At 37.0% G+C, this 23338-nt stretch overlaps 6 protein-coding genes across 11 annotated transcripts; 2 read left to right on the top strand and 4 right to left on the bottom strand.

The window, feature by feature from the left end:
* Positions 1–662: 662 nt before the first annotated feature.
* On the bottom strand, positions 663–1133 carry LOC111798761 (EG45-like domain containing protein). Its single transcript, XM_023682087.2, has 2 exons — positions 1040–1133; positions 663–967 (listed from the first exon to the last, which is right to left on the bottom strand). The coding sequence occupies exons 1-2, from the start codon at positions 1131–1133 to the stop codon at positions 663–665; spliced, it is 399 nt and encodes a 132-aa protein (XP_023537855.2).
* A 1518-nt stretch (positions 1134–2651) lies between these two features.
* Positions 2652–4730, top strand: SHS1 (Mitochondrial substrate carrier family protein). The gene is made up of 3 exons (XM_023682220.2): positions 2652–3486; positions 3843–4004; positions 4090–4730. Exons 1-3 carry the CDS (start codon positions 2977–2979, stop codon positions 4561–4563), a joined length of 1146 nt encoding a protein of 381 aa, XP_023537988.2. The 5' UTR covers positions 2652–2976; the 3' UTR covers positions 4564–4730.
* Positions 4731–5129: 399 nt separating this feature from the next.
* On the bottom strand, positions 5130–6363 carry LOC111798871 (transcription factor HY5). Its single transcript, XM_023682221.2, has 4 exons — positions 6165–6363; positions 5818–5998; positions 5393–5549; positions 5130–5297 (listed from the first exon to the last, which is right to left on the bottom strand). Exons 1-4 carry the CDS (start codon positions 6259–6261, stop codon positions 5256–5258), a joined length of 477 nt encoding a protein of 158 aa, XP_023537989.1. The 5' UTR covers positions 6262–6363; the 3' UTR covers positions 5130–5255.
* A 784-nt stretch (positions 6364–7147) lies between these two features.
* Positions 7148–10384, top strand: LOC111799258 (tail fiber). The gene is made up of 3 exons (XM_023682731.2): positions 7148–7329; positions 8364–8595; positions 9950–10384. The coding sequence occupies exons 1-3, from the start codon at positions 7211–7213 to the stop codon at positions 10247–10249; spliced, it is 651 nt and encodes a 216-aa protein (XP_023538499.2). The 5' UTR covers positions 7148–7210; the 3' UTR covers positions 10250–10384.
* Positions 10385–13732: 3348 nt separating this feature from the next.
* LOC111799008 (RNA-binding protein involved in heterochromatin assembly dri1) lies at positions 13733–14944 on the bottom strand. The gene is made up of 4 exons (XM_023682383.2): positions 14820–14944; positions 14363–14734; positions 14061–14156; positions 13733–13942 (listed from the first exon to the last, which is right to left on the bottom strand). Exons 2-3 carry the CDS (start codon positions 14731–14733, stop codon positions 14063–14065), a joined length of 465 nt encoding a protein of 154 aa, XP_023538151.2. The 5' UTR covers position 14734; positions 14820–14944; the 3' UTR covers positions 13733–13942; positions 14061–14062.
* Positions 14945–18066: 3122 nt separating this feature from the next.
* LOC111798088 (uncharacterized) lies at positions 18067–22933 on the bottom strand. Of its 6 annotated transcripts, none has more exons than XM_023681050.2 (10): positions 22766–22933; positions 22409–22501; positions 22196–22310; positions 20916–20952; positions 20707–20776; positions 20459–20563; positions 18818–18968; positions 18659–18741; positions 18491–18584; positions 18067–18416 (listed from the first exon to the last, which is right to left on the bottom strand). In XM_023681050.2, the coding sequence occupies exons 2-10, from the start codon at positions 22431–22433 to the stop codon at positions 18320–18322; spliced, it is 777 nt and encodes a 258-aa protein (XP_023536818.2). In that variant the 5' UTR covers positions 22434–22501; positions 22766–22933; the 3' UTR covers positions 18067–18319. The 6 variants fall into 6 exon arrangements, with proteins under 6 accessions (XP_023536818.2, XP_086981883.1, XP_023536816.2 ...); XM_087125757.1 differs by having other exon boundaries at positions 22403–22501; positions 22762–22931; XM_023681048.2 differs by having other exon boundaries at positions 22403–22501; positions 22766–22930.
* Positions 22934–23338: the final 405 nt, after the last annotated feature.

Raw genomic sequence — 23338 nt, 5'->3', positions numbered from 1 at the left:
GTCGTGTTTTTTAACGGAAGGAGAGGGATTCGAACTCTCGGTAATCCTATCAATACTAATTTTTAAGATCGACTCTTTCAACCGTTCAAACATGTCCCTTTTTTATCTGACCTCTCACTAACGAAGAATTACATCGATGTTTTTTCTTACCCTCCTTAACGAGGTATTGAAAAAAAAATGTCTAATAGCGCCCATATGTCAATATGATACCCAGATAGATTTTTGTATGTTTGTTGGATGATAGCCTATAAACTTAAGTTCAACGTTCTTCGTGTCAACATCTTTAATTTTTTATTATAAAAATTTTAAAATTAAGTCGGTTTTATTTGTAACAATTCTATGTTAATTGACGATAAAACATGCTGAAATGACTTGGGTTGGTCTGTGATGATAGCAGTGTTCAGTCTTAGAAGCGACAAGTAATATGACTATGTCGTAAGGGAATGTCACGGTCATCACGTGCCAAATCTGAATTGAAATATTTTATTAAATGCCATTTTAATGGATAACATTACAAAATGTCACGGTTTACGTATATTTGGTTTTCCTATATTACATAGGAAATCATGCTTTGAAGTACTTTGCAAAACCCGACATGTTATATTCTGCATAGAAACCGACAAATGAATCAAAATCAGTTATATATATAGTTAGTCTCAACGTCAAAGAAGAGAGATGATAACGTACTCGATATATTCGACGTTGAGTCTAGCATTGGGGAGGCGAGAGATAGCTGCGAAGGCCTCTTTAGACATGAGAAAGGAAGAGGGGCACGGGGACTTGGGGCAGAAGTTCACCACCTGAACTTCGATGATATCAGTCTTGCATGGGTGATTTCGTCCGCTCAAACATCTTAATCTATAACGTCGACCGCAAGCGGCGCCGTTGTCCCAGAGCCCTTCATTCACCGCCACGAAGAGGTTGCCAGGTGGGAACTGATCGACACGATTCCCATTACATAGGGTGGCTACAACACAACACCGATTAAAATGTCAATCACCATTCAATTACCATTAAAATCATTTGATGATTTACTTACGTAGATATGGAGGGCCATAGGCTGTGGCCGTGCCAATGTCTCCTCGAGCCATGGAAACGTGCGTGAAGAAGAAGACGACGACAAGAAGAGACATTGTTGTTGTCTTGTGCTGAAGTGTCATGATAAGTTTGTTCGTGTTTGTGTATGAACTTATGAGAAAGTTGGGATTTTGTAGTGAGGTTATATAGTTGGATAATGGTAGAAAGTGGAAGAGGAGCATTTGATTTTGGTTTTATCACATTTAGGTTTGGGAAAAGGGAAGTGCTACTAATCATTTGAGAAATGAAATGAATTGGAAAATTACTGTTCAAAACTTTGACTGATATGTTTATCGTTAGAAAAAAGAAAAAAAAAAACGATGATAGACGCACATCTAATATTACTTTCAGTGTCATTAAACGCTACAAAATTTCAATTTGATTTATTCAATAGTTTCTTGTAGAGGATCGAGAAGCTTTTTCTCTTTACTACTTCTCAAACAGATGGTATTAGAACAGATTGTTAATACCATGTTTAAAAAATATTTGAGGGCTTTAAAAATAACATTATTATCTTTAAATTTTAACAAATTAATTTTTTTACAGTCAAAATTTAGTGCAACTTATTAGTTTAAATTAATCATATTCTTCCTCAGTTAATATTTGGAGAATATATTAGTTATACAGTATATATATATATATATATATATATATATATATATATATATATAAAATAGTAATCGGTTAATATTTTTTTTGTTTATGATTTGATTTGTAGTTATTTTATTTTGTTAATTTTTTTACGATTAATATGTCAAAATTCGTAGTCAGTTAATATTTAGAGAATATATTAGTTATACACTATTTCTTAGATATTACTAATCAGTTTATATTTTCGATTTGATTGGTAGTATATTTTATTTTATTCTCAAGATTTAATTAGTTTATATTTTCATTAGTATTAGTTGGTATTTTATATCATATTTAAACGTTGTGAATATCAATGAAGTTAGAACCTTCGATCCCAATTCTATTTTTTTAATTCTTAACTTTGGATTGTTTGTAATAATATTTTCATATCTATTCACACGTTCGAGTGGTACATATTATGTCATTAATACCCTTAAACTTAAAGAGGTATATGATCCATGAAGTATAGATGATTTTGTCATATATTGATTGTTAGAATTTTTAAAAAAATAAATATGAAAGATATTAATGCTATTTTAAAAAATTGAGTATTTTTTAAATATGAAACTAAGAAAAAAATTTTAAATTGAAATTAAAGAGAATTAACTAATATTTTTAATATTAATTGAAAGGTATTTTTAAAATATTTAAAAAATTAGAGGTCTTTTTTTAAAAAATAATAATAAAGTTGAAAGGGTAATTATGAAATTTTTTAAGCAAATTACAAATTTAAAAATATATTTATTTTTATTAATTTAATTTTCCATTTAAATCTTGATTTAGGTTGCTTTGAAGAGCAAAAATAAATAAATAAATAAATAAATAAATAAACCAAGTCGTTGGAACCAAGCCAGAGGGTAAGCTTGGGAACGAATAAAGCAAACAAAGCAGCCTATTATTCCTCCACTAACACATTTCCTTCAAAACCTGCGTTTGGCCGCACTGGTTGGGTTGGCGAAGAGAGACTCATCCACCTCTCTTCCTTTCCCCTTTAGGTTTTGGCGATTTTCCATTGCTCCCTTCGAATTCGAATATTATCCCTTCAATCAAATCTCAGTTCCATTACGGAAGAACCTGGCTACCAACCCCACTCAACTTCATACGGCTCTGTGTCGTATGATATCTGTTCCTCGAATTTTCCGCCTCTGAAAATGGGTGTTCTTCGTTGATTTGTTCCTTCTTTTGAATACCCTCTTGAGAGATTTTGAGGATTTCAAACGGGTTGGAGTTAATTTCCTTGTTAAGAGATCCCTTTCTCGGTTTTGATTCATGGGTAGGAACCAAATCGATGGGTTCTTCTCCGTTTCTGGTTTGGGATCTCAATGTCGATTTCAGGATGAAACTGTTCTACCTGGTGGCTTGTTCGCAAGCGTGGGGCAGATGGGAGTGGGCTTCGGAGTTTCTCCAGATTCTTCCAATCCCCGCAACAATGGCGGCAATAAACTTTACATGAAGTACTTATCTTGGGTGGAGGGGTTTCGAATTCCTGGGGCTGATGAAGAGGAAGGGGTTGTGAAGAAGAAGAAGGGTGGCCTTAGATTGAGAGTTAAAGTTGCGAATCCTTCACTTAGGAGGCTAATTAGTGGGGCTGTTGCTGGGGCTGTGTCAAGGACATGCGTGGCGCCATTAGAGACCATAAGGACACATCTAATGGTGGGGAGTAGTGGAAACTCTACCACAGAAGTGTTTCATAATATCATGCAAACTGATGGGTGGAAGGGGCTGTTTAGGGGAAATTTTGTTAACGTCATTCGTGTTGCTCCTAGCAAGGCCATTGAGGTATTGTAATCTCTCTGATATGCTTAGTCTTTGGTGGGTGGGGGTTAATAGCTGGATTCTGTATCCTTATCTGTTGTTTTTGTGGCTTATCTGTTGCTTATGGCTTGTTTTTGTGGCTTCTAAGGTACTCATTTTGTATCTTGAATGCTTAGTCTTGAAATTTACTTGTCGAGGATCGTTGAGAGGGAGCCTTGACTAATTTAGGGAATGATCATGGGTTTGTAAGGAATACACCTTTGTTGGTATAAGTAAGGCCTTTTGGGGAAAGTCACGAGAGTTTATGCTTAAAGTGGACAATATCATACTATTGTACAGACTCGTTATTCATAACACTTACTTCATCACTCCATGTGCAGCTCTTTGTGTACGACACAGTCAACAAGAATCTGTCATCTAAACCTGGTGAGCCACCAAAACTTCCTATATCAGCCTCATTTCTTGCTGGGGCATGTGCAGGAGTTAGCTCAACAATCTGCACATACCCTCTAGAGCTACTCAAGACCCGATTGACTATACAGGTACTTGCTAAACTTAACCATATAAGCAACTGTTCATCCTTTTTGGTATGAGAAAATGGTATATAGAGCTTTATGAATGATGCAGAGAGACGTATACGACGGGCTATTCAATGCATTCTTAAAGATACTTAGAGAAGAAGGGCCTGCTGAACTCTACAGAGGCCTTGCTCCTAGTTTGATTGGAGTAATTCCATATTCTGCAACTAATTACTTTGCATACGACACATTAAGAAAGGCCTATAGGAAAGTGTTTAAGCAAGAGAGGATTGGAAACATCGAAACCCTTTTGATTGGCTCTGCAGCTGGTGCCTTCTCGAGCAGTGTTACATTCCCGCTCGAGGTAGCACGCAAGCACATGCAGGTGGGAGCCTTAAGTGGAAGACAGGTCTATAAGAATGTCATCCATGCACTGGTTAGTATATTCGAGCAAGAAGGCATTCCAGGCTTATACAAAGGGCTAGGCCCCAGCTGTATGAAGTTAGTACCAGCTGCTGGGATTTCTTTCATGTGTTATGAGGCCTGCAAGAGGATCCTTATTGAAAACGACCAAGAAGAGTAGAGATAGGAACCACAGTTTTGTTTTCTGTTAGTGTTTTTTGTTCTTTTCACCATATTCCAACGTAAACTTCTGGTGTTTTGCTAAGGTTTAGTTTCTAGAGCTGAATTTATTTGGATGATCTCTTAATGGATGAGCTGTTGGTTGATAATGTTAACAAGCCATTGCTATGACCCATCTTAGAGAATGGCAGCTTTTCTTCTTAAGATATAAGTTACAGGGTTGGTCAAGCTCCATGGATGGAGCCACAGCTCCACCTCATGGAAAAACAAGAACTTGAAGACAGTCCAACAATTGAGATGCTATCAAGAAAGGCCTTCAAGAACAAGAATAATACACAGATTTTCTGTAAAACATCATCTACGATCATAGATCATATCCTTAAAAGGGTTTTGTATCTCGAGTTCATAGTTCGTCGTCTCGAGCTTATACAGGCAAACTGTTTGACATTTTGTCAATCTACTCTGTTTGATCTATTCTCTTATGAAAACTTTCATTGTTTCATTAAGAGCAAATTAGCTACTTTTTCTTCAAATGGGAAGAGAAAAGATAAGAAACCCAGAAGAAAGTTAAGAAAAAATCAATGGAAGGATAAATTACCAAAGTTTGGTAGGAATTTATCATATTTGTTCAGTAACAAAATACTCTCCCTCTCACTTTCTATACTTCGGCCTTTTCTTCTTCCATCACGATTCTCATTCCCCACTTCTTCGACTTGTCGTTGTGTTCTTCAATATCTACAAGTTTCAATCAAAACGCGCCGACATTCCTTTATGGGCCAACGGATTCAAATAAAAATTATAATTATGAAACAGAAATGAATTAAACGTACTTGTCTAAGCATTTGATTCTCATTTTGTAAAGTGGAAAGCCTTTCTTCAAGCTCCAAGTTCTTCTTCTCCAAATCCTTCACCTTTACCTCTAAATCATTCAAATACGCCTTTTTTCTCTCCCTCGCTTGCTGTGCCGATACTCTATTCCTCAGCAATCTTTACTCAAAAATCAAAATCAACAAAAATAGCTTCAACAATCAATGAAGTAAGAGAAAATTTCTGGGGACGGGGCGGGGGCGCTTCCCCATCCCCTACAGATCATAAGATCTGAATCTCTGGATTTGAACACTAAAATTAATTATGAAATTTGAAATTTCATTAGATTGAAGGACCTGATGGTAAAATTTATCAAGTTCATAGATTCAAATTCGTAATTTAACCCTAACAAAACGGACTATATCAAAATGGCACACATTTCGCTAACCTCTTCAGTCTCTTGCTTTCTTTGTCAGCCGGACTTCTCCCTCTCTTCCTTTGACCATCCCGAGACGCCTGAACCCGGTCCGGACCGGCGACTGAACCGGTGTCCCTCCCGGAGGCGGATGTTCCGGCTGATTCACCAACCATATCCGGCACTCTCCGGATCTCTTCATCGCTCTCCATACCTAAATTTCCGCTCAATTCAGTCTTCACTAAACATCTAATTCATTCAAAACTTCGAAAAATCTCTAAGTAAATAACTAACTAAAAGATCAATCTCCAATCAGATAAACTAAGGAAAAGAACGATCAGATTTCAGGAGGAATCAAATGAAGAAACTCCTGGATTAACCTTCTTTGACTTCGAGGTGAAGAGCCGAACTGGACGACCTCTCGCTGCTCGAAGGCAAGGAGCTAGCGGCGGCGGAACTCGTCGCCGGCTCCTGCATTTCTTCGTCAATCAAAAGCTTTGAAGCAAACAGAGACGCAGCTGGATAAATTCCTTTTCCCTTATTCAGATATTTTCCAGAAAAGAGAGAGAGAAAAGAAAGAGCGGGACAGTCCAGCCTAATTCTGAAAATTAACTGAGAAAGCGAGGACGGAGGAATTCACGCCGTTAAATTCATTTTGATCCGACGGTTTATAATAGAGGAACGTGGACACTTCTCGGCCATGAGAAGTTGAGGAAATCAAAGGTGTTATTGAAGGAAGCGTTTAGGTTTGTAGGCCGTTGGATGGGATCTGGGATCAGACGGCCAGGATTGGAAGATGGGGTGGACATCATAGTTGGGACCACTACTCCCCGACTCCAATCTGCTGGCATTGGCAGAAGGATCCCGTACTCTTTAAAGTTAATTATTTTCGTGTTTAATTTTCGAAATGGAAAATTAATTATGCTATTTTAATGAAAAAAAAAATTAAATAAATCAATTTAGTTTATATGAATAGTCGATTTTAACCTTCACTAAATTAATGTTTTGTATTTAAATTCTTAAAGGTTTTTGTTGGCTGTCGGAAAAGTAAAAATGACAGAAACATTTTAGTATTTAATTGAAAAATCTTTTAATAATAATTTTAATTATTTTTATTTATAATTTAATATTATCTATTTTATGCAAAATAAATAAATAAATAAAATGAATCAAGGCTATTCACGTAACTTCTTACCAAGTTTTCGTTTTGGGCTTGGGCTTGGTTGAAAGGCTGCTGAAGGTTTGGGCTTGGGCCCATTATCAAGAAGATGGGCCCGATCCACACAGAGGCCCAGCCCATTCAACATTCTCTCAGCTGTTTCCCATTCGACCCTTCGAAACTTGGATCCAGCAAACCGCAATTACCAGTTCCTCTTTCTTCCATCTCCCTCATCTGACCTTTTTTTTTTTTCTCGTGGTGTCAACAATGGCAACATCCACGCCATCGTCGTCATCAACAGCATCTAAAAGTTGGATCAGAAATCTTTCATCAATTGCTTCTCGCATCTATTTCTTCCTCATCATTCTCCAGATCCCGCTCTTCAGGTGTGTTTTCAGTTTCTTTACCTTTTTTTGCACTTCGACAGTTAATATGATTTAGTTACTCGGATGGTAGAACTGTTTAGCACTGATCCTCTTTAGTTAGTTTACTCTCTGCGGTTAGCGTTAAAATTTTGAGGATTATGTGAGAGTCGTGGCTTGTAACTGTCACTCTGCTGTTTTCTCTTTGTTGATCTTTTTGTTTCCGTTGTATTTCTGTCCTATTTGATCAGACTTTTCCTGTGTTTGAATATCTGATTCTCAGAAACAAACGATCTGTGAAGATTGAATTTCCATAGCTTAACAGTTGACTGTCATTTAACGTGATGTTAGAGCAGGAGATTAGGGTTTAAATCACTTCCTGTCCATGTGAGTAATTTATGTGTTGTTTTTTTTGTGAATTAAAACTAATGTTCGAGGACATACCGGAGGGGTGTGCTGGAGAATGGGATGAAAAGGTTGAATTGATTTGAATTTTTGCCATTTCTTCTTTAATTGAATCTTCATGTATGCATTTTATTTGCTTGGTTTCATGATTGTATCTTCGTTTAATGATTTGCATATTGCAAGTGATTCCTCTGCGTGGGAATTAATGGAATGGCTGTTGAAAGAATGGACCTCAATAGAATCAATATGTAGTATTTGGCTTCTGTTTGAAAATTTTCCATTATCCTTATATCAATGACTGTTGATTTTTTTAACTCCTCTTAGTATCACTTTCATCACCATGTCCTCTGGATATGGTAAGGGAAACTGCCTAATATGTTTGTTTGCTGGTATGCTTACGTAATCTAGAAATAAACCTTGTGACAAAAAAGAAAATGAATGGCTGGATGTTCTTGCTTTATTTTACTCTTTGCTTCATCAGTTATTAGCTATATATTCCGTCCAACATTCTATACAACAACTTTCCAATTTTTGGAGTTATGACTCTTGGCTTGACAATACGATATTTCTTTTCTGCAAATCTCGAAAATCCATGTAGCCTTTGGTGTACGATGTATATGAGCATTACATAATTAGAATCCATGTCCTCTCAGGGTCCCATGCAGATCTGGCATGTGTACAACCCCTTTGCACGTGACTTCATCCCAGTTGATTGCAAGTGAAGTCTTTCCTGCACCCGTAGTTAAGGCACTTCTCTATCCTGGAGCAATTGTGAATGGCCTTGTCATGAATTTGACGGTGCCCAGCTGGAGTAGCTTGTTAGACGTCTATAACTTGACCAATATCAAGGAAGCCTCTGCTATGACTGATCTTCAACGCTTAGAGGTTCCTTTGCTTAACCTCCTTGTTTATTTTTCATTTCAATTTGGATTCAAGCCCTTATTTTTTGTCCGAGAAATGACTGGTTATTTTTAATTTTCTCAACATGGTTAGCTAACAAATACACTTCCTGGGGACCTGGAGTTTCCTTTTTGGAAATCATATGGGAATCTGATAGAACTCCTTTATTCATTCACATAGAGAAGCACATAGCTAAGGTTGAATTCAAGAGCTCCTTACCCCTCCTAAACACCAAGAGTTTACCCAAAAAGTGCCCATTTGTTGTGCATATTCTAGATGCTCTCTGATTGCATACCCTTTCTGTCAATCCCTAAGTAGTTACTTTTGGTCCCACTACATACATACATGCTAAACGCTAAGCCGATCCCTTACTCTCCTATGATTACTTACTATACTATCGGAAGCCACCCGCAGCCCAAATAACAGACGAAGTAGGAATTGTGTATTTGCATTGCAAAGGCAGAGAAACATACCATCGTTGCATCCATTGTAGATGCAGGTTCCCGTCAAATTAGAACCTCCATGACTTTTGGGTCTGCTTGTGAAGTTCCCAATGCCTCAGTTGTCTTCCCCACCAATACTATATAAGAAGAGAGACTTGCTGAAAACTCTGGAGAAGTTTTTCCAACATCCTTTCATAATTGGGAGACATGAAAACTGGGTGAACAACGACCATGCTTGCAAAAAACAGATGATAAGCTACTGAGCGAATATTCTCATTAACCTAAACGGGACCAATGAATCTAGGAGCCAACTTAGGATTTGGATGCGTAGCCAATGATTCTTGCAGATTTGGTTTTAACTTAAGATGCATTGGTAGTTGTCATACATTGCTGCTCTTACTGCAATTTCTCCTTCAAGACCTCGGACATGACATGTTTGTTTATCCACACGACCAGTTGCATTGCTAAGGGATAACTTGAGAATTCCTTATCCCTCCTAAACTCCTATTGAGACTTCACACAAAAAGTGCCATAGAGTCTAACCCCCTACATTCACATTCCTTATCCTTCGGTATCCAGGGGTCGCGGACCGACCATAGAACCCTGTTCAATAAGTGGAATCCTTCCTAAACTCCTATTGAGAATTTCTTTGCATCATACGTACATGTATGTAGAATATTTATTGCGTTTCTGGTTAAGAAAATGTTTAGGCCGATGAACCAATCATTTCACAGATGAATAAAAGTTTTCCACCTTTGCCCTTAAAAGAAAAATAAACAGAACCCCATTCAAACCCTTCTTCTGTTACTTTTCTTCAGAAAGGGCTCGGTAATACATTGAATCAACTGGTAAATTAATAACTAGTTACTAGACAGATGACTTGTCCTTCTACCCAGGTTCTTGCCGGAAGCTATTTTTCAGTGGCTGGAGCCTTTGTGGGTCTTTTGAAGCCCGGAAGGATGAGCATGTTTGGAAGTCTCTTGGTAATTTGGGGTCTTGTTAAGGAAGGAATCCTCGGAAAACCTGTGAACACAGATCCTGCCAAAGCTGTTTATGTTTATCCCACAATGATTATTGCCATGATCTGTGCTTTCTCTTCGGTCAAGTATGATCTGAAGAAGGTAGCAGCTAGAAGTGCCCCTGCTCGACCAATTGCAAAGCCTCTTCAAAGCTCATCAAAATCTAAGCTTAAGTGAGTCGAAATGAAATTTCCTTCTACTGGTTTTATGTTTGATTCTTACTCCTGACCAATCCAAAGATTTTTTAGGCATGTAATTCCCGTTTTCTGGATCTATTAGTTGTGTCGTGATATGCATACACTTTTCTTCCTAGATATTCTTTCCAGCACTTCCTGACTTTCCCAATTTGAATAGGTAGATCTGCATCCATTTGGTTCAATTGTATGAATCAGAAAGAGAACTTTAGTCAAGTTCATCAATTATTGGGTTGGAAAAGACGAACCATTGACGAGATTGAATGGTAAAAAATAATTTTTAAAAAAATCCAATTTGGACAATAATTTAAATAGTTAATAGTTACCATATTACGTTAGATTTATCCTACAGGTTTCAGAACTACCCTTCAACTTTCCGAATACTTTTTCGAGTTTGTGATAGCCATTTATTAATTTTCCTTATAGTCTACATATGAATGTTCTTTATTATCTACTTTTTCACATAGTTTTAGTTAGCTAAGATTTAACTATTTTCTTAAGAAAGACGATACTCGAACTTCTACCGACCACATTGGATATTCCAAAGAAATGCAGAATTTTTATGGTCTATAATGCATCACGACATTAATACAGGTGATAGAGTTTAAGAGAAGAAGCTCGAGTCATTATATCTCCCCTAGTTGGAGTGTGCTTTGTCATAACATCTCTTTGTGCATAATACTACTAGCTTGCTATGGAATTGGATCTCTCTTTGTTGGTTTTAGTTATGGTTTAGGGTAATGTTGCTGTTATAACTTTAATTGTGATATATATATATATATAGGAAGATATTTACCTATCGATCTCCAATACTAAAAAATATTTTCTTTTCATCATTATCAAAATGAATTAAAAAAAAATATATGTATGGTCCACCATTATTTATAAAAAGGATGAAAAATATTGCTTTTAAAAGATAAAAATTTAATGGCTTAGGTGTTTCTTAAATTATGTGAATAAAATTAATATTTAAATTTTTCTCGGATTTGATAGAATAAGTGGATATTATTAATATTTTTTCTTAGATAAAAAGAAAAAACCAAAAAAAAAAAAAAAAAAAAAAAAAAAAAAAAAAAAAGAGAGAGAGAGATGAGCAGCCAAAGTCACTTTTTTGTGTGCCTTAGAAAAATTAAAGGAATCTGAGCCATGCATGCATTAATAATTAGAGCTCTAGAAAGATACATTTTTCATAATGTGATTTAGTGTACTATCGATAAAGAAAAGAAAAGGAGTTGGGAGAAGCAAAATACTTTAGTAAAAAAGAGCTTTATAAATGCTCCTATATTCATATGGCTAAAAAGAAAGGGAATGGGAATGGGAATGGCAAGAAAACTTTATAATGTTTGACCCATTTTGATTTTCAATATTAATTTTCTTTCTCGACCATTACAGTTATCTCTAACAATTAATATGATGACAAGATCTCGAGATCATTAAAAATGCAAGCGGAAAAGAATCCTAACATAAGGTGAAGAGAAGACGAGTGTCATGTTGCGATGCTAGATGTTCGGCTTATTTCTTCATTCTATAATGCCATATTGCTAGAATGATGTTTAGATGTGAACGACTTTCGTTGTCTTAACTCTTTGGTTAACTATGTTTTTTTGTCCAAATTAAATGAATTTCTCGATCTATGACAATCGTGCAAGAATTCCAAAACTTACCATATTTAAGCTATAAAAATAGCTTAGAAAGCGTTGCATTTAAGTGAAACCAAATACAAAATCAGTTCACGTTTAGATAAGACCAAACATCGAACTATCTAATCATTCATAAAAATGTTTAATATATTGGTAGCAATATCCATTTGATCTCTGATTTTGATAGTGTATTTTCGGGCCTACTTGGCATCATTTAAGCACATGATTAAAGAGTTTCTCTACCTCGTTCTTTAACAAGCTCTTCTTTACAATGTCTTGTCTTTGTTAGATTGAACAGATGATTTTTCCAACAAAGATTTCTTTATATTTTTATTTTATAAAAGTAAACCCGTGAAAAGATTTTTTTTTTTTTTTTTTTTATCCAAACCCTAATCTTAGGGCCATATTTCATACCAGCTACCCATCCAATAATTCGACATTTTTCAAAATCCTAAACTACCCTCGATCGAAACATCTGAAGTCAGTGCACACGTTTGATTTCATTTCTCTCGAAAGGTTATAAATGGAAAAATAACTATAAGAAAAAAAAACTCGAGAAATTAGAACTAGTTGGGTTGCATGATTGAAAGGCGAGAGTACGTACTAAAAATAATAATTAAAGGCGAGCTAAGGCATATGCATGAAGTAACATAAAGCTCAGTGTTAAAGTGATTCTTTGGTAAAAGCTATGTAATGGAGGGTAGTAGGCAGACACTAATGAATGTTTATTCTTACCACTTTTTGACCAATTCATGATCTCTCCAAAAGGTCAATGAAGGGAGCAACCAATACTTTCAAAGCTTATGGAATCCTATGTCCAATTTCTAGAACCATAAACAAAATCTATCGGATTGGACTGGGTTGGGTCGAATCGGTTTAGGTCAGATTAAATTCTATCCTCTTTTATTTTTCATTTTTGTTTTAAAAACTTTAAGTGGGCCTCGTTCATTAATTCAAATTTACAAATAGTCGTCAACCTCACGATTTTAAAACGTGTTTGCCAGAGAGAGGTTTCCATACCCTTATAAGTAATGTTTTGTTCCCCTCTCCAACCAACGTGGGATTTCACGATCTACCTCCTTGTAAGTAATGCGTCTGCGAGAGAGATTTCTATACCCTTACAAGGATCCCCTCTCCAACCACTTGATGTCTGGTTCTGATACCATTTGTAACAGCTCAAGCCCACTGTTATTATCCGCTTTTGCCCGTTATAAATGGTATAACAGTCAGACACCAAACAGTGTGTCTGCGAGAACGTTGGCCCTAAAGGGGGTGGATTGTGAAATCTCTCATCAGTTAAAGAGGGAAATAAATCATTTCTTATAAATGTGTGAAAACCTCTCCCTAACAAACGTGTTTTAAAATTCATATTAGCTTAACAATTAGCTTCATAATTTTTTTTCATCCAAAATTCATATTAGAATTTGAAAATTACATTCGACACTCGATAATCCCGACATTCATCTAACAGTCACGTTACCTATTTGTCTTGAATTGTTTCTAAAAATTGTCCATCCCCACATACCAACCTGAGTCTTTTTACGATATTTTGTCTTCACTTACATACTTCATTTAAAAATTTTCAGCAAATCTGCTAACCGTTCCAAATCAAGCCCTCTTAATTTTAGAGTTACTATATTTTTGTCTTCATTTACAGGGTTCCGAGCAAATTCTAGTGATTCAGTGCCACCTCTTGTTAGACGAAAAACATTTTTCAAGAACGGAATCAAACGGTAAAGTGATTTATTATTATCCGCTTTTTTATTAAAGTACGTAAATTATTATTTTGAGGCAAGCATATAACATAAAGTGAAGCTACCAATTAATAAAATATAAAAGATGGGTAGTAATATAAATTATAAAATTGGATACAAAGGGAAGGGGCCTCATTAAACTCCTTTCTGCATGCATGCAGAAATTAAGCTACTTTTGAAATAAATAAATAAAAAAAAAAAATACAAAACGACGACGTTCAGGTACCATGAGAAACGCTTCTCTTCTTTCGAGCTAGAGTTTATTCCTTCCATTTCCACCACCTGAAAAAAAAAAAGCAAAATATTTCCAAAATAATAATTAATTAATTAATTAAATCCCATTTATTAGTAATTTTAATATTAAAAAATTACGAATATGGTAATTAAATTAATTAATTACCTCTACGAGTATGGTGACTTGCTGTTGGAATCCCTGGGTGCGTTGCATCTGAAGCATTCCCTTCGACTCGCAAAGTTATGCTCGTTGCAATCTGATCTGTGGTTTCGGGATTTTGCGAATAATTTAATTATTAAAAAAAAGAAATAAATTGATAATTATAATCAAATTTAATTATTTTTGAAAGATGAAAGAATTAAAATAGAGAATTTTAAAGTTTTTAAAAAAAGACATAAATGTTTATTTACTAAAATGGAAATTGGAAAAAAAAATTGAAAATTTTATGGAAATATTGGGAATCCTACCTGGCACAGATCCAATCACCAGATTTCCATCCAGGGCGGTTGGAGGCACCGCCGAAGTTAAAGCCTCTGATACGGGACAAATCGCCGTCGTAGGCGGCGGCGGAAGCTTCATCCTTGGAGGCGCCGCACTTGAAGCAGATAGAGCGGCTAGCGAAGTTATGAGCGCCGCAGTTAGCGACAGCGCAGTACCAATCGCCAGGGCGGACGTCGGGGCCGGTGGTGAACCCAAACGAGGAAGAACCACCTCTTCCGCCGCCGTAGCCAGCGCCGCCGAAGTCGGCCCTAGGGTCGCCACAGCGGTGGCAGGAGTCCCTCCGTTGGAAGTTGAGATGGTTGCATGACCTGCAATTCCAATCTCCAGGGCGGCTCATCCTGTAATTGTGATTATTTTGAAATATTTAGTCCCAATTAAAAATGGTTATTTTTTTGGTTTGTTTTGAAGTAACCGAAAGCTTACCTTGTGCGTGAAGTAGAAGGGTGAAGTGGTGGTGGTTTTAATGGCCTGAACGTTCACGTTTCTCTGGTGGTAGAGCCCGTGGTGGTGCCTTTTATACCGCTAAAACTCGTTTTTTTTTTTTTTTTTTTAAATACCTTTTGGTCCATGTGATGTCCGACCTTGTTCGGGAGAAGAACAAATCACCATTTATAAGGGTGTGGAAACCTTCCCCTAGCAGACGTGTTTAAAGCCTTGAGCGAAAGCCCAAAAAGGACAATATCTGCTAGCGGTGGATCTAGGTCGTTACAGTCCATTTGGATTACTCAGAAATAAGGATATTTATATGATCCAATAATTCGATCCGAGAATGTTTGCTTAATCCACCACACCTAAATAGAGGTAGAGCATGTATGAAAGTTCTCTATTTACAACCATATAAATAGTAATAAATGGGAAGAACAATAAATGGAAATTTATCTAAATATCAAATATGATATATGTGATTGGCTGTAATTTAGTACTAAATATCCTTAGTCAACCAATACTATCAAACTCAGACCATAAATGTAGCGTTGGGTTGAATTTTTGAAAAGCTAAAAATTCGGGTCGGTTTGAAAGTTGGCATTGTTTTGGTCGGGTGGAAGAGTCGGTTTGCAACCTTTCTCTAATCGATGTGGGATCTCACAATCTACCCTTCTTTGGGGCCCAACGTCCTCGGTGGCACACCGTTTGGTGGGTATCTGTTTTTTATACCATTTGTAACAACTCAAGCTCACCTGTATCAGATATTGTCATGTTTGGGCTTTCAGATTTGCTCTCAAGGTTTTTAAAACGCGTATTCTAGTGAGAGGCTTCCACATTCTTATAAAGTACGTTTCATTCTCCTCCCCAATTAACGTGGGATCTAACACAACCCAATCCTATACTAACCCACGTTGATATGAACCTCATGAGACCAAATCCACATCCCATGGTGATGTGGCAACATATGATCAATGTAACCTACGAGTTCAAACATCCTCGTCCCACGTCTCACGTCTCACATGTTTTCTATAAAAAAAATTTAGGAGGTCATCCAACATATAATTTAAACACATTCCTATGCTTAAGCCACAAAAAGATATGCATATTGTTAATAAAGGTAGTAACTTTCGATTATTTTAAGCATTTCGTAATCAACATATTTTTATTCAAAATCACTGTTATTCAACTATAGTATTGATTCATTCATGTATCTCTCTTTTACTCGAACATCCTACTCGATCAAATGTCAGAAATTCGAACCCAATATTATTTTACGAGTACGAAGACTCGAACAACAATTAATTCAATCATTTAATCTAATGGGTGACTTTAAATTGAATTATATGAATGTTTTAACGCTATAATTCATCTTGGGGAAGGGTAAAGGACCAAGGAGGAAGGCTGAAGCAAAGTGTAAAAAAAGCAAAAATAAAGGCATTAGGGAGAAGAGTACTGATTCGATTCTCTTCTTGGGAGAAGCGCTTCCATGCATAATCACCACACCCTTTTAATTATTATTTTTTAATTTAATTTAAAAATAAAAATAAAAAATGCAATAACAAATTCAAATACTTATAAAACATTTAATAAAAATTATGATATATTAATTTAAAACAAATGGAAGTTCATGATGAATTGAAGGTGCGGTTAAAAGTAAAAATAGAATGGTAAAAGAGTTTAAGGGTAAATAGGGGGTTGGGGTGTGTGCACGTGAGAGGGGAATGGGAGTAAAACGTCATGACAATGATAAAAGTTACGTGTTTTCTTTTACTTTTTAGTCCTCCAAAATCTTTTACATTATGCCCTCAAAGTCCCCAACTATTTATTCATTCCCCCCTATAAAGACTTCCTAATAATTAATATCCAGCTTTTAATATTTAATTTTTTTAAAAAATTATATTTTAAAATTCACTCAATATGTTATTTATTTGCAGCCTTATTATTTTAGATAAAAAAAAAATTATGAGAAATAAAAGAAAAGATTGTGCAGCTTTAATTGGGCCGTGGAATGTTTTTCCATTGGGCCACGAATTTTCAGTTAAGTTGATTAATAATGGCTGTTGGTCACGGCCCATTTTGTTTTAAGCCTCACCAACCCAAAAGGCTACATTCGGCCCATACATGTTTCAGCCCATTGGGCCACGGAATTTTCAGTTTAGTTTATTGATGTGGCTGCTGGTCTAGGCCCATTTAATTTTAAGCCTCAACAGCCCAAAATGCTATATTCGGCCCATATATGTTTCAGCCCATTGGGCCACGAAAATTTCAGCTTAGTTGATTGATGATGGCTTGTTGGTCTCGGCCCCTTTTATTTTAAGCCTCACCAGCCCAAAAGGCTAAATTCGGCCCATTGAGCCACGAAATTTTCAGCTTAGTTGATTGATGATGGCTTGTTGGTCTCGGCCCATTTTTTAAGCATCACCAGCCCAAAAGGCTACATTCGGCCCATATATGTTTCAGCCCATTGGGCCACGAAATTTTCAGTTTAGTTGATTGATGATAGCTGTTTGTCTCGGCCCATTTTATTTTAAGCCTCACCAGCCCAAAAGGCTACATTCGGCCCATATGTTTCAGCCCATTGGGCCACCAAATTTTCAGCTTAGTTGATTGATAATGGCTGTTGGTCTCGGCCCATTTTATTTTAAGGCCCATATATGTTTCAGCCCATTGGGCCACGAAAATTCAGTTTAGTTGATTGATAATGGCTGTTGGTCTTGGCCCATTTAATTTTAAGCCTCACCAGCCCAAAAGGCTACATTCGGCCCATGTATGTTTCAGCACCATTCTAAGCTGAGGTAATAATCTCCAATATAATAATAATAAAAGAAAATTAGTGAATTAACCTACAAAACTAACTTATTATATATATATATATAATAATGTAAAACACTATATTATAATATTAAAATTTAAATTTATAAAAATTATGTTCAACATTGAAATATTATTAGATTTATTAGGATCTTTTACCTCTTTTTTTCGCGTATATTTTATATATATATTAAAAATGAGAGAAAATTCCCTCGTATAAATTTTTGCTCCAATTCTACAAAAATAAATTATAAATTTCGTAGAGATAAAAATTAAAATAGAAAGCCGGAAAAGATTTCCCAAAAGTTTTTTATATTTTAATTCTTTAAATTAAATTTATATTTTATTTTAGATGATAAAATAAAAAGAAATATAATATATATGTACATATATATATATATATATATATAAATTAAAAAAGCAAGATCAGGAGTTATAAGTAGCAGAAGCTTACATGTTACATCCAAATTTAGAAAAGGGTTTATATTTAGATTACAACAACATTGAAAAATTTCTCAGATTCGTATACCCCCAAACTTAGCCTAAAAAACAAGCTCTTATCAGATTTGCTAAACACCAAAAACCACAAAGCCAAATGCCTTATTCTTTACTAATCAACCAACCAAAACCAAAGAACTACAGACCTCAAATGGTCTTCGTCGTCGCCATACTTTTCTCCGACGACTTCAACGGTCGACCAATCGTAAGCCATCGAGCTCCAGAATTACTGTCAGCCAATTACAAACAACATCCATCTCCTCAGGAATGGTGTAATGGCCCAGCCTGCATTGCAACATCCCATTTTTAATAGCAGAGATATAAAGCGAGAAGCGTAGGAAGTCGAGATAAGAACACACCCGTTGTAGGTTTTAAACGTTAGATTACGAAATCCAGCTGAACTTAAAGTTTGGGCAGATTTCTCCCCGTGTTTGTAAGCAACGACATCGTCACCTGTAACAAACCGCCTGTAATATGAGGTTGATTCTCATGTAGCTTAGCTTGAACAAATTTATGTTATAAGTTACCTGAACCGTGACAGAGTAACATGGGCAGAGACGCTGCACGCCTTGCAGCTTCGTGCGACACGCTGATCCGGTTCCTCAAAGATCTGCAACAAAAAATGGCTGCTAAAAAATGTGTTCTTGACAACAAAGATCTATATAGGCTTTCAATAGATATCAAACCTTGAACAGGGAAGCCAGCCGCTGAGGCCAACAACTGCACTAAGGTTGATGGGGTATAGGTTTCCATTTCCATATTGGCCAAGAACACGGCACGACGCGGAGTAAATAGCGGCTGCAGCCCCCATACTGAAGCCTCCGATACCTAGTTTAACTGTTGAATGATACCAGAGTTACTTAAACGGGAGAAGAATGAAAAACACCAAGCCTAAGCTCACTTCTAACAGATATTGTCAGCTTTAGCCTGTTACGTATCACCGTTAGCCTCACAGTTTTTAAAACGCATCTCGTAGGGAGAGGATTCTACACCCTAGTGAGAAATGCTTCGTTCCCCTCTTTAACCAATGTGGGATCTCACAATCTACCCTCCTTAAGGGACCAACGTCCTCGCTGGCATACTATCCAGTGTCTAGTGTCTGGCTTTAATAGCCCACGCCTACCGCTAGCAGATATTGTCTGTTTTAGCCCGTTACGTATAGCCGTCAGCCTCATAGTTATTAAAACGTGTTTGGTAGGGAAGGTTTCTACACCCTTGTAAGTAATGCTTCGTTCCCCTCTCCAACTAATGTGGAATCTCACAATCCACCCTCCTTGGGGTCCAGCGTCCTTGCTGGCACACTGTTCAATGTAATAGCCCAAGCCCACCGCTAAAAGATATTGCTTGCTTTAGCGCATTACGTATCGCCATCAGCCTCACAATTATTAAAACAGGTTTGGTAGGGAGAGGTTTCTACCCCTTATAAGTAATGCTTCATTCCCCTCTCCAACTAACGTGGAATCTCACAATCCACCCTCCTTGGGGGCCAGCGTCCTTGCTGGCACACTGTTCAATATAATAGCAAGCCCACCGCTAATAGATATTGCCTGCTTTAGCGCGTTACGTATCGCCGTCAGCCTCACAGTTATTAAAACAGATTTGGTAGGGAGAGGTTTCTACACCCTTATAAGTAATGTTTCGTTCCCCTCTCCAACTAATGTGAAATCTCACAATCCACCTTCCTTGGGGGCACCAGCATCCTTGCTCGCACACTATTCAGTGTCTGGCTTTGATACCATTTGTAATAGCCCAAGCCCACCGCTAGCAGATATTGTCCGTTTTAGCTCTTTATGTATCGTCATCAGCCTCACGATTTTTAAGACACGTTTGGTAGGGAAAGATTTCTACACCCTTGTAAGAAATGTTTCGTTCTCCTCTCCAACTAATCTGGGATCTCAGAATCCACCCTCCTTGGGGGGCCAGCATCCTCGCTGGCATACTATCCAGCGTCTCGCTCTGGTACCATTTGTAATAGCTCAAACCCACCGCTAGCAGATATTGTCCGCTTTAGCTCGTTACATATCCCCATCAGCCTCAGGGTTTTTAAAACGCATTACTAGGGAGAGGTTTCCACACCCTTATAAGGAATGTTACGTTCTCCTCTCCAACCAATGTGAGATCTCACAATCCACCCCCTATTGGGATCTCACGGAACTAATATCTTAATAGATGCACGAGTTAAGTGGCAACACTAACAGCACGTTCAATGAAAACGGTTCCGATATAACAAAGGGAAGATATTAATATTTATTAGCCCACAAAAATCTCTTAGGTAAGTAAGCACACAGTAGTTGGTAGCTCAAAAATGTTTTGAAGAAGAAACATACTATCAGCAGGTTCTGTAGACAAAAGATTAGCAACATGCGAAGCTGCAGCATCCAAGCCTTCTAAATCATCAGGAGACTCTTCTGAGATATCTCCCACATCGAACCCTGATACGACACAACGAACGTTTCAAAATGTTAAATCTATACAAGTAGAACTCGTGAGCCAAACATTCCCGAACCAGATTAAGCCAAACTCGGGCTTTTTTCAACGAGATCAATAATTAAAGGTCCCAAGATGAATATCTTACACGCAGTGCAAGGAAATCCACCGAATAACGCTACGGGACGAGTAGGAGCGGTAGGACAAATCCACTTAATCTGCAACAAAATTTGTATTTGATCTGTTAATTGATCATATTAAACAACACAACACCTGAAACTTCATGGAAACAAGGTTAGGTCACAAGCTCGAACATTCTAAAAACTAGGATTTAGGTCGATGTAAACGTGGCCTTACGTTCGGTAGAGGAAGAGTTTCCAAGAGCTGAGACCAACTGAAAATGGAAACAATAAATTAGAGGTCTTCGTTACGTCGTAACTTCTACAATTCCCCACAAGATACACATACTCGAGCAACTAAAATTTCTAAAATTCAATAACGACAAAATTATCAAAACGACTCGTTAAGTTTGTCGATCATGATGAAATAATACACCAAAAACAGCCTCCAAACATTTGAAAATGGGACCACACTCTTGTTGGATACCCAATAATGAGAAAAAAAAACCAGACATCCTTAAATGATGTAAATGTCTGATATCATTTAGATTCATAACAATAAGCATTATTTTATATTGATTTTGGTTTTACCTAAGTCTCAAGAACAGAAAACAAAACATTATGTGGTCCCCATTCATGAATTTGTCATATAGAGGCAAAAACCTTAATAAGAATCTTGAGTAAAGGTATATGGCATTTTGCAAACTTTCTATACAAGAAGATAGGACAAGACAGTGACATTCCCTCACTCAGCCACTTCTAAGTGTTTTACACTCAATGAGTACACATCTCGAGGGGAAGCATTTCCCTAGCAGACGTGTTTTAAGCATCTTGAGGAGAAGCCCGGAAGGGAAAGCCCAAAGAGGACAATATCTAGATTTGGGTTGTTACAAATGGTATCAAAGCTAGACACTGGGCGATGTGCCAACGAGGACGCTGGCCCCGAAGGGGTGGATTGTGAGATCTCACAACAGTTGGGGAGGAGAACGAAACATTTTTTATAAAAAGTGTGGAAACCTCTCCGTAGCATACGCGTATTAAAAACCTTTAGGGGAAGCCCGGAAGAGGATGCCCAAAGAGGACAATATCTGCTAGCAATGGGTTTGGGCTGTTACAAATGGTATCAAAGACAGACACCGGGCAATGTGCCAGCGAGGACGCTGGGCTCCAAAGGGGTAGATTGTGAGATCCCACAACATTTTTTATAAGGGTATATCAACCTCTAGTAGACGCATTTTAAAATCTTGAGGGGAAACTTAGAAAGGAAAGCCCAAAGAGGACCATATCTAATAACAGTAGATGTGTCACGCTAGGCCCAAGATTGTGATATCCCACGACAGTTGGGGACGAGAACTAAACATTCTTTACAAGAGTGTAGAAACCTCTCACCAGTAAACGCGTTTTAAAGCTTTGAAGGGAAACCAAAAGAGGACAATATCTGTCTAACCCCACTTGAGCGGTTTCATTAAGCCAACTAGAAACTAGCAAAATAGCTCAAAGAAGAGAAGCCATTAGTACCTTGAGCCCTTGTCACCAAGGCCATGGAGCCAAACAATGGTTGCCTGATGCTTCCCTTTAGGCCTAACCACATGGGTCCGCCCAAATTCAAGGGCCATCCTACCAGTTCTACTACCTGACCATAATGGAACAAAAAGGTAAGCAAAACCCAGTAACCCATATGCATAAACAAAAGATCATAACCAGTTGAAAACAAAATGAACAAACCAGAACCCATATTAGAGCTGTTATAGCTCATTGTTTCGCCCAAAAAATGTTGGAACCTTATCAACAGAGGATACGAGTTGGAGGAGTTTGAATTAGTTCCTGCAATGAAAGGTTTTAGAACCTAAATTTGAACAAAAACCCATGAATTTTACATTAGCTACTACCCATAAACAGCCCCAAATGTCCCTAAAACACTAAAAAAAGGCTAGAAATCTTAATGGGCAAAGAAGAAACAAGGCTATAATGGCATAAAACGAAGAACAAGAACAAGAGGGATTGCAGAGAACAAGCAAGGCGAGGAATATAAGCATAAATAAGAACAAGTAATGAAAAATTTGAAGCAAAAGGAATGAAATTACAGACCAAAAAGATGAATGTTCAGCGAAGCATTGATGACGGCGAGAATTGGAAGAGCTGTTCGAATTTGTTTAAAGGGTTTTTAAGTGTTTTTATTTTTTTAACAAACAAAAAGCATTTGGGCTTTTCACAGTTTTTCACTCTCTTTTGTAAAAGCGCTTTAACTTTTTTTCTTTTTCTTTTTTCTTTTTCTTTTTCTGTTGTTCTGTTCATATTTACTACTTGAAACGCCGAATGAAGCGAACTGGCTCGGATAGTCCAGAAACAACGGCTATTATAGTTGCTGTGAAATTACTTATTTGCCCTTTGTGTTTTCACTGTACTATCTAACTTTCTTGGTATTTAGTGAAGGGCGTGCGTGAAATCCGTCATTTTCTTGCTTTTTACACGTTTTATTTTTAGGTACAAGAGAATAAAAATTAACTTTCTACTAAGCATATCAATTAGTAGAAGAAGAAAAGAAACTTACGAGCATTCCTGAGAAAATTTAGAAGAGTCTAACTTAAAAATCGGGCGTCTTTAATGTCTGAGTTGTTGTCTATTAAAGTATCCTCGACAATGGACTGAACACAATTCTAT

Source organism: Cucurbita pepo, chromosome 7 (assembly GCF_057944985.1).
Source record: "Cucurbita pepo subsp. pepo isolate OVF chromosome 7, ASM5794498v1, whole genome shotgun sequence".
Taxonomy (NCBI): Eukaryota; Viridiplantae; Streptophyta; class Magnoliopsida; order Cucurbitales; family Cucurbitaceae; genus Cucurbita; species Cucurbita pepo.
The sequence above is the reverse complement of the archived record's forward strand: the minus strand, read 5'-3'. Positions and strand labels throughout refer to the sequence as shown.

Excerpts from the sequence above, each read along its gene's own strand:
- LOC111799258 (XM_023682731.2), top strand. The coding sequence starts at position 7,211 with ATGGCAACATCCACGCCATCGTCGTCATCAACAGCATCTAAAAGTTGG. Across the intron at positions 7,330-8,363 it reads CTCCAGATCCCGCTCTTCAG|GGTCCCATGCAGATCTGGCA; the intron begins GTGTGTTTTCAG and ends ATGTCCTCTCAG. Across the intron at positions 8,596-9,949 it reads CTGATCTTCAACGCTTAGAG|GTTCTTGCCGGAAGCTATTT; the intron begins GTTCCTTTGCTT and ends CCTTCTACCCAG.
- LOC111799008 (XM_023682383.2), bottom strand. The coding sequence starts at position 14,733 with ATGAGCCGCCCTGGAGATTGGAATTGCAGGTCATGCAACCATCTCAAC. Across the intron at positions 14,157-14,362 it reads GGTGATTGGATCTGTGCCAG|ATCAGATTGCAACGAGCATA; the intron begins GTAGGATTCCCA and ends CCGAAACCACAG.
- SHS1 (XM_023682220.2), top strand. The coding sequence starts at position 2,977 with ATGGGTAGGAACCAAATCGATGGGTTCTTCTCCGTTTCTGGTTTGGGA. Across the intron at positions 3,487-3,842 it reads CTCCTAGCAAGGCCATTGAG|CTCTTTGTGTACGACACAGT; the intron begins GTATTGTAATCT and ends CTCCATGTGCAG. Across the intron at positions 4,005-4,089 it reads AGACCCGATTGACTATACAG|AGAGACGTATACGACGGGCT; the intron begins GTACTTGCTAAA and ends TGAATGATGCAG.
- LOC111798088 (XM_087125757.1), bottom strand. The coding sequence starts at position 22,433 with ATGAGCTATAACAGCTCTAATATGGGTTCTG. Across the intron at positions 22,311-22,402 it reads CAGCTCTAATATGGGTTCTG|GTAGTAGAACTGGTAGGATG; the intron begins GTTTGTTCATTT and ends CATTATGGTCAG. Across the intron at positions 18,585-18,658 it reads GTTACTCTGTCACGGTTCAG|GTGACGATGTCGTTGCTTAC; the intron begins GTAACTTATAAC and ends GGTTTGTTACAG.
- LOC111798761 (XM_023682087.2), bottom strand. The coding sequence starts at position 1,133 with ATGTCTCTTCTTGTCGTCGTCTTCTTCTTCACGCACGTTTCCATGGCT. Across the intron at positions 968-1,039 it reads CTATGGCCCTCCATATCTAC|CCACCCTATGTAATGGGAAT; the intron begins GTAAGTAAATCA and ends GTTGTGTTGTAG.
- LOC111798871 (XM_023682221.2), bottom strand. The coding sequence starts at position 6,261 with ATGCAGGAGCCGGCGACGAGTTCCGCCGCCGCTAGCTCCTTGCCTTCG. Across the intron at positions 5,999-6,164 it reads TCACCTCGAAGTCAAAGAAG|GTATGGAGAGCGATGAAGAG; the intron begins GTTAATCCAGGA and ends GCGGAAATTTAG. Across the intron at positions 5,298-5,392 it reads AGAATCAAATGCTTAGACAA|ATATTGAAGAACACAACGAC; the intron begins GTACGTTTAATT and ends TGAAACTTGTAG.